The sequence below is a fragment of the Amphiura filiformis genome, chromosome 15 (assembly GCF_039555335.1).
Source record: "Amphiura filiformis chromosome 15, Afil_fr2py, whole genome shotgun sequence".
Lineage (NCBI taxonomy): Eukaryota > Metazoa > Echinodermata > Ophiuroidea > Amphilepidida > Amphiuridae > Amphiura > Amphiura filiformis.
In genome coordinates, this window is record NC_092642.1 from 39,838,263 (window position 1) to 39,847,898 (window position 9,636).

Consider the following 9,636-nt stretch of genomic DNA (forward strand, 5'->3'; position numbering starts at 1 on the left):
GATGGTGCAGCGCACCATAGATAGTGTCACACATGCTGAAGGAGATGCATTGGTGTTCTTTGAAAGATCGTAGAACAGCCAATGTGTTAACCTTCAGGCTAGAGAGGTTCTCCTGCACCTGTCGGTCGATGACCTCCTTCTGCCGGTCCAACGTCCTTCTAAGCTCTTCTAGGCACTCTCACCAGAACTCATATCAAATCATAACCGCAGCAAATAAGAACTGCTACAAGTACTGGCCAAGGACAGTACAAGACTGGAACAAACTACCAGGGCCGTTCCTAGGGATTTTGCCGCCCTAGGCAAAGCCTCTTCCTGCCGCCCCACCAAAAAAAGTGTTAAGGCCCTTGAAAACTCACCTTTTTTTCCAGTGCCGGAGCTATAAGGTTTGTGGTGCTCAGGGCTATAAGGATACATAATGACAACCCCACCCCAATTCTTGAAACAATTGTGCGCGGAGCGAGCAAAAATGTGCACAAATAGGGCTTACCACTAATTAATTTTGGTTACAATGATATTGAATATCGGTCTTAAATTGATATTGTAAATGATCTTGTACGAAATGTGCGCGAAGCGCGCGAAAATTTTGACATTCTTCACTTGGAGGGGCGCAGAATCGATCCTGAATTGGTCAATTCAGCGCCCCCTAAGGGAAGCGCTGTCATTTTTCCCTTTTCTTTCTCCATTCCCGTTTTTTTTCTTTTTCGCCCTTTTTTTTGTGCCCCTCTACGTTTGCCGCCCTAGGCGACCGCCTTACCTGGCCTAATGGTCGGAACGGCCCTGCAAACTACCCTACCACATCACCACGATACAAGAATGCAAAGAATTTTTAGAACAACCAAGCAATCAACTACCTAAAGCAACCATTTATCATGTTCATGTTCGTTTTGCTTCACCTGAAGCGTTGGGCAGTATTGCTACAGATACAGATACGGTTAACCTCAAAAGAAAGATAATTATACTTTTCTATTATATTGTAAATCGCGTTGGGAATACGTGCTTGTCTATCTATGTACACTGGAACGATTAACCATTTGACCATCATGTATTTAACATGTTTAATTAACACAATTTCACACAACATTAAGCCGATTGTCTCATGTTGGTCAAGTAATGTTTTTTATATATCATAAATTATTTTAAAGCAATAAATGCGCGTCTCCGGTGCGTATATCTCTCTCTCCCTGCCACTTCCCCCTCTCTCGCTCTATCTGCCCCCTCTCCCATTTATCACACAATGGTAAAATTGTGACATAAAAGCTACCCTGCAGAGGTCGCTTGCTGGTCAAGATGGTTGGTCCAAAAGATGCACATGCGCAATGTGTATGGAACGTGAACAAATCTTGATTTCATACAATAGTATAATTAAGCAAACTTAAATTAAAGTAGCTTTTATTTTGTTGTACCTTTTAAACATGTGTGATTAACATACCACATAAACCATTAACATGATTAAGACTATACATATTTTGTGTACAAAACGCTATATGAAATCTATACTAATTGACCGCTCCCTAAAACTTAATTCTTTTCCTCTCCATTTTGGGTTATTCCTTCATGTAATTTAGGATTAGGGTTAGAGTTAGGATTAGATTACACGAAATAATTACATGAAGGATCGACCCTATTTTGAGAGATTTATAGCAATTATGTTTCCGAAATGTGTGCCAAATTGTATTAAAATCGATGGCATAACTGCAGAGTTATTGTCCAAAAACTAAAATCAGATGATTTTCGTAAGCAATTTTGTAGACGATCCCGGAAAAATGTGTTCGAACACCTTCTCTAATGTTCATGTTCTTCTTAGCATAGAGCGCGCGCTATATGAGTCACCGGAAACTAATAATAGTGTTATCTCAATGTTCATCTTACACGTACCCCTCCCCTTTCCCCACCAAATAATGTTGGGAGAAAATATGATGAAGATGAGCATATTGGGCCCGGGTACTGGGCATGCCAACATTGTATGGGCAGAAGGGGGACCATTTCCAATAAGGCCTTTAAAGTGTTCGAACAATGATTTCTAAGATTGTAGTACCATTTCATGGTCCAGCAAAAATATCAGGGGAAAGACACGTTTGCACTGTCTAAAATACTTTGTTACTGCGGAAATACGGTAAGAAAAGTCAACTCCGTGTAACCCTATTGACCATAACACATCTTGGAATGTTTCTTATGTAATGGAGCATTTTACATAGACAGTGCAAACTATTCTTTTCTGGCTTATTGTCAAATAATTTGAGACCAGTTTTGTTATGTTAAAATCGGGGTACTTTCCAGTACAGGCTCCAAGAAAATTGGGTCATTTGCGAATGTTGAAGCTAAAATTGCCAAAAAATGTTAAATTTGTTCGAAGCACTCAAAACAATAGCAGAATTGGTGTAACTTTTTAATAAAAGGGGTGGGTGTAAACTTTTCAAAATAGGGGATCATCGGGTGGCAGATTTACAGAGAAAAGGGGGTCTATTGACAGCCACATGACGCGTATCAATATATGAGAGTGCCCCCCCCCAGTTCTAACGCAATTGTTCTAACGAAAGTCACTTCCTTGAGAGATCCAGGGGCGCATTATGGCTGGCAACTGGTGTCATTTGCTTTTGCATCTCAAACATTCGTTGAAGATGTTCTAACTCAGTCGGTTGTCTCTGATATTTCGCTGAATCCGTGCTATGACGCTGAAGCATTTGAGTTGAGGATCGAGGTTGGATCATGGAGTTGATGTTCACTGAATTCGTGCTATGACGCTGAAACATTTGAGTTGAGGGTTGAGTTGGACTCATGGAGTTCATCTTCACTGAGTCCGTGCTATGACGCTGAAACATTCGAGTTGAGGGTTGAGTTGGACTCATGGAGTTCATATTCACTGAGTCCGTGCTATGACGCTGAAACATTCGAGTTGAGGGTTGAGTTGGACTCGTGGAGTTCATATTCACTGAGTCCGTGCTATGACGCTGAAAAAATTGAGTTGAGGGTTGAGTTGGAATCGTGGAGTTGATATTCAGTGCATCCTTGCCATGACGCTGAATCATTTGAGTTGAGGGTTGAGTTGGATTCATGGGGTTCCTATTCACTGAGTTCGTGCTATGACGCTGAAAAATTTGAGTTGCGGGTTGAGTTGGAATCGTGGAGTTGATATTCAGTGCATCCGTGCTATGACGCTGAAGAATTTGAGTTGAGGGTTGACTTTGACTCGCGGAGTTGGTATTCAATGAATCCGTGCTATGACGCTGAAAAAGTTGAGTTCCGGGTTGAGATGGAATCGTGGAGTTGATATTCAGTGCATCCGTGCTATGACGCCGAATCATGTGAGTTGAGGGTTGTATTTGACTCATGGAGTTGAAATTCGACATGTTCGATGCAATCCCAGGTTGACTTACATTAGGATTGCTTTGTGTATGGACTGATGTCGAAGAAAGTATGGACTCTTTGTATTGATTCAATAGTGAAATGTATTTTTGTAGGGCTTGTAGGTCTATCTGAGAAGGGTTAAGTATTGGTAACTGCGCTTGGAGCCCGGCTGGGAGATGTGGCGTAATTCTTGAAACATCAGGCTCTGGTGGTGTCCTTCTTGGCGGAACTCTTGTTTGAAACAAACTGGCCTCAGCACTCGCTCCTAACCGACCTCTTTGCCCTTCCTGCGGAAAACTTTCCGTTCGTAAGTCGGTTAGTCTACCGCTGATGGTTTTATTGACGGGTGTTGCGACCATGTTTGCTTGCCCACGTCCGTTGCAGTTGGTCCATCTCATGGAAGGTACAGTCGCCGTTGGATGAGTGTCTTGTATTGTACGAAGTGGAAACTGGCCAGCAGGAGTGGGGCTTTGTTTCAATGCGGAGAGCCTATCACCAGGTGGTTCGTGCATATTGATTTCCTGTTGTGGAGCTCTCAAAGTGTTCGCGTAGATTGAATGTGGACAATCCAAACATTGGCAGTCACCGCCTCGATGAACAGGTGTGTCGCCGGATCGAGGGGAAGGCTGTGGCAAGTGACCACTGCAAGCTGGTTGTAACCGTCTTCCATTTAAAGCTATACTTTGATCGGCACCCGGTACCTGCAATCCGTGAACATCAGTTTCTGATGAAGAATATTGAGCCATTACCAACAATTTATGAAGATCATCTGGTGAAAGATTAGGGGTTGCGAGAAGTCGTTGCGGTTGATTGGGACTTGTTGGCGGACCCCTACGACTTGAATTAGTATCGACTATTTTATCTGCGTTTATCTGACGTTGGATAGCATGAGCAGGGATGGAAAATGACGATTTTGGGTCAGACAGAAAATTAGCGTTTCTTTCCGTAGATTGGATTGTTTGTGGCACGTGAGGAGGCAGTCCAAAATTAGCTGTTTGGAATCTCATTTGCGAGACTGTGTCAACAACATTCTGTCCTCCAGATGGCAGGGTGACGGGTGGAGGTGATAATTGATTCCAACCAGTTTTATCCACAGGTCCCCGGTTCATATCAACCACCGCATTGTGCGTGTGTCCATTATTATTATTATCGGTAGACTGTTGTCCGTCTTTTACGTTGGTAATAGTTCCACGGCTAAAAGCTGGCAATGTGGCGCCGTGCATACGTTGAAAGTGCTTGCGAAGATTGGTGTACAAGTTGAAGGCGCGGTTACACCTTGGACACTTGAAAGGCTTCAGTCGCGTGTGAATGATCATGTGACGTTTAACGCTGCTTAAATTGTAGAATTCTTTACCACAAGCTGGGCATCGGTGTTTCCTGCGAAAATGTGTGAAAGTATGCATCTGAAGATCAGTCATGTGTGGGAAAGCCACCTTGCACTTGTTACAGTTGTACAACACTTTTCCTTTGCCATCCTTAATGATAGATGTGTACTTCATCTCATCAATATCTGAATCATCGTCATTTTCGCCATGGCCGGATGTTTCTTTTACTCCTTCCAACCGACTAATTGCATCACCTTGCACCATTGCGTCTTCTACCAACTTATGAAACTCGCTGACAGCTTCGTGAATCAGTATCTGATTTTTTCGCGTAATCAACTTGCCTGAAGGGGTTGGAACGAATGTTGTGACGTCGTTTGTTGATTTGTTATCGGTTATTTTACATTCGCTTTTATCAGAAGGATGTTGCAGTTGAGGATGTTTCGCATGGATTTCTGCCGATTCGTTTGCATAATAGCTTGGCATCTTTACATTGATTGAGTCAGGAGACAATGTTTCTTCACCTGTTTTGTCATCCGATGAATCAATGGTATGTTGCAGTTGAGAATGTTTCGCATGAATTTCTGCCGATTCGTTTGCGGAATAGCTTGGCATCGTTACATCGATTGAGTTAGAAGGTGATGTTTCTTCATCTGTTTTGTCATCCGATTCAGATGAATCAATGGTATGTTGCAGTTGAGACTGTTTCGCTGCCGATTTGTTTGCGGAATAGCTTGGCATCTTTACATCGATTAAGTCAGAAGGTGATGTTTCGTCATCAGCTGAATCAACGGTATGTTGCAGTTGAGAGTGAGACTGTTTCGCTGCCGATTCTTTTGCGGAATAGCTTGGCATCTTTACATTGATTGAGTCAGAAGACGATGTTTCTTCATCTGATTCGTCATCCGCAAAATCGAAGGTATCCTTGATGTCAGCTTTTGAATCGTCGACTTTTACATTTGATGATGGAATCTCATCCGAAGAAGGAACCGGCTTTTTCGCGATTTTTCTGAATTTTGACATAATCTGTGTTACTGGTGAATCAACGGTATGTTGCGATTGAGAAAGTTTCGCATGGATTACTACTGATTCGTTTGCGGAATAGCTTGGCATCTTCACATTGATTGAATTGGAAGACGACGTTTTTTCATCTGCTTCGTCATCCGCAAAATCAAAGGTATCCTTGGTGTTAGCATTTGGATGATCGACTTTTTCATTCGATGATGGAATCTCATCCGATGGAGGAACCTTTTTCGCGATTTTTCTGAATTTTGACATTATGTAATCTTGTAGTGTTACTATTTCTGGTATAGATTTCTCCGTGTTCTTGCTAGGTTTGCGCGTCTTTGCGTCGGTCTTTACCTCACGAGCACGTGCAAGACTTGGAATTGGAGAAGGTGGTCTGTTGTCCGATGCATACTCACTTGTTTGGATCACACGCTGTGACAGATTTGACGTTTTAATGGCGTCTGTGTCGATTGCGCCCCTAGAAGTAGTAGGATAATCATGATTTGCGGCAATCTTTGATGCTAATGACAGTATCTCTTTACCTCCGTCATAACCATTATCTTCATCTCCATATCCGTGGGACACATTTTCTTTTTTTTCTTCTAATGACAGCCTCTCTTTACCTCCGTCGTGATCATTACCTTCATCGTCTGTCCGATATCCGTGGGAAACATTTTCTTTCTTTATTTCTAATGACATCGTCTCTTTACCTCCGTCATAATCATTACATTCATCTCCATATCCGTGGGACACATTTTCTTTCTTTACTTCTAATGGCAGCATCTCTTTACCTCCGTCATAATCATTACTTTCATCGTCTGTCCGATATCCCTGGGATACATTTTCTTTCTTTACTTCTAGTTTCTGCTTTCTTATAACCAGGTTCAGTGGGCCAGACTCTTCCACAACATACTTTGAACTTTCAGAAGAAGCTTCCACAACCACACCACTAGCATGACTAGCACCAAATCTTTGAAATTCGGCCAAGTACGTGTTCTTTGACCGAGACACAGGTACTTTGGCACCAGCGTCTTTTCGAGTTGTCAGAGACTCCGTTCCATTGAAATTGTCAGTTTTGGATTTTTTCGCGGCAGATTTTTTACGACTGTCTTTCAAGTTACTCATTTGTTGTACGTTAGTCTTGCCATTGCTATTATCATCAACACCTTGTTTGCCCTCTCCGTTGATTTCCATCCGAATCAGATGGTCAATGAATGTTTCTGCCTGGCGTTTTAGTGATCGTGATTGCTTTCCATTACAAAGATCACCTGGCAGTGTTGTACTTTCTCGAGACTGTTTCATTGTTCTTTGAGATACTGGATTACTGCTTTTCTTAGAGGGTATGATGAAGTTCTTCGACAAATTTACGCTGTTATCTGCTTGTACGAGTTCCGTGGTCAATAGGTTTCCTGGTGGATTTGTTGCCGATATCTTGTCTGATTCTTTCAGCGATTGGCGTGATGATTCTGTTACATCAACCTTCCTGACCTGCGTAGAGGTGGTAGCAACCGGCTGTAATACAAGCATCATTGGTGATCCATTGCTGGGTTCTTCCATCGATGCCGCGACCTTCTGTCTCTTATTGAGGCCCGGTTGCAACTTGATTGTCGATTCTTTTTTCAAACACAATGGTTGTTCCATGTTACTGTCGATTTCTTTGTAGTGTCGAAATTGTCCACACTATTTAGTCCATTAGGGGTTAGGATGCAGTTCTGTAAAGGATTCAAATAAACAATATATTGTCAATTTTTTTACGTTGCATGGTGGTGGATTGTCAGTACGAGAGTACGAATTGGGCAACAGTTGAAATCCATACACCCCCTATGCATGGGCGTCAATAGGGGGGGCGTGTCGACCAAGTGACCCATTTTTTGTTCCTTTCAACCACTTTTTAACGTTGGGTGTAACCCCCACACACATTTCAAGCCGGATTGGCGCCAATGCCCCTATGGAAGACGTGACTTTAATCTTCCACACAGGGAGTGTGAATTTTAAACGGGGTACATGAATCCATTTGAAATCTACACTCCTTGTGTGGGAGATTAAGGCGATGTCTGCCATAGGGGTGTATGTAATTCAAGTGGATTAGCCCAATAGTACGATGGGTTTATGCCATAAGGTCGTAAGCATGGTAAGTCACTATTTCATAAAATAATGTACAGGCGACGTGTTTTTGTTTTTTTACCGGACAGTAACATCATATTCCATTATACAGACTTCTGCAAGATCTACTTTAACCAGTTTATTTAAGTTCCCGATAATGTCATTTTTTACAATATATATATATATATATATATATATTGTAAAACATTTCTTTTCATGATCATCAAAATCTGTTAACATGAGCAGACGACCTTCCATCCCGGTATTATAGTTTCAACTGCAAAATGGACTGATACAGCCCTAGCCAGCAGAGCATTTTGAAAGACACTTGAATAGACCATTTTGTAGTTGCTTTGCAGTCTTCAACTTTAGAAAATCAAGCTGACTACATAACCACTACTTAACACCAAAAATGCAATATGCACAGTTGTCTTAAATTTTTCTTAGCGTTGAATAACTTTAATTAAAATAATTACACAATATTATTTTGTTTTTGTTTTGTTTTTGAAAAAGATAATATTGCTCCTTGTTTTCCTTTAAAGGATTATGTAAGTATGTATCTCCCATTCTCTTAGAACTTCTTAGCAATAACAAATAATACACTCTTTAATAATAAAAAAAAAGTTCCAAGTAGAGTAGAACCTTAAAAGGTTCTTAATTAAGCAGTCCTGTATGTCAGTAGAACCTTATATAGTTTACGAAGAGCTAAAAAAGTGCTGCAAAGGCCAGAAAGAACCATTTAAGACATGAAAAGGTTCTGTAAGGCCAAAAAGAACCATTTTGGGGTTCTTGCAATTTCCTAGAACCCCATTCTCTTAATCCTAAGCTGAAAAATCCGTAGAAGCCTTTTTTTTTTTCTAAGTGTACCGACATGACTTTTATAAGGCAGCATCCATAACCAATTTGCTATTGAATACTGAAAAGTTTTCTCAGCTGTTATAAACCTTAAAATAAGTATTTCATGGCTTGATATCTTACCGTTTTTGATCACCGGCTTCAATCTGATTTACCTGCGATTGTATGCAGCAGCTTAAAATTCGCTAAATTTGAATTCACAGTCACTTTGAGCAGACACAGATTTGTCACCAACAGCTTCGCTGAACAGGTAATGCAGAAATGACGTTGCAAACTTTGCTTTAGTGAACTACTTAGGTATAAAGTTGCGGTGATCACTGACGCTGAGAAATCTAAACAACCGTGTTATCATGGTTATCATACAAATTGCATGAATAATAATAAATTGTGTTTACCACTTATTTTTCCTGGCATACACTGAAAAGAACAAGGACTAACTATGCATATAGTAGATGCTTTCATTTTGTTTGCAAAAGACCCATTCAGTCCGAATCTTCGGATGATGTATTATACAACACGCCGGATTGCCTGCAGATGCAAAAAAACCTTTTGACTTAAAATAACTTTTCAATTAAAAAGTAAAAAGAATTATATTTTGTGTATTATTTCAACAGAGAAGATTCTTCTCGTTTTCACGGAATTGAATGACCCACAAAAAAACAAGGCCGATATCCAAAAAATAAAAAATAGTCTGTAAAATTTACTCAAAAGTTAGTTTAAAAATTGGCAAACAACGCCCAGTTATTTTGTCTTTTTTTGTTCAAAATGATGATCTGTTAATTTTAGGTTCCTTGACTATTTTTCTTCTGAAAATATCTTTTGAATGTCATGCGTGAATGATCTTAAAAGAAGTTACGGCACTTTTACTTATAATAATGCATTTTCGAGCCTTGGGAAGATAGTATTTGCTCATTGATTTCGATCGCTGCCGGGGCAACTTGTCTTATTCAAGTTGTTCAACGAATGTGCGTTTTCCATTGCCTGGTGCTCCTCCGTGTAAAGA

The 9,636-nt window shown here is 40.7% G+C and overlaps 1 protein-coding gene across 1 annotated transcript; it reads right to left on the minus strand.

Annotated features, from left to right (window-relative positions):
• Nucleotides 1–1,627: 1,627 nt before the first annotated feature.
• On the minus strand, nt 1,628–8,878 carry LOC140171626 (uncharacterized). The gene is made up of 2 exons (XM_072194911.1): nt 8,757–8,878; nt 1,628–7,387 (listed from the first exon to the last, which is right to left on the minus strand). Exon 2 carries the CDS (start codon nt 7,314–7,316, stop codon nt 2,538–2,540), a length of 4,779 nt encoding a protein of 1,592 aa, XP_072051012.1. The 5' UTR covers nt 7,317–7,387; nt 8,757–8,878; the 3' UTR covers nt 1,628–2,537.
• Between the last annotated feature and the right edge of the window lie 758 nt (nt 8,879–9,636).

What these genes read in the sequence shown, in the direction of transcription:
- LOC140171626 (XM_072194911.1), bottom strand. Translation starts at nt 7,316, where the DNA reads ATGGAACAACCATTGTGTTTGAAAAAAGAATCGACAATCAAGTTGCAA.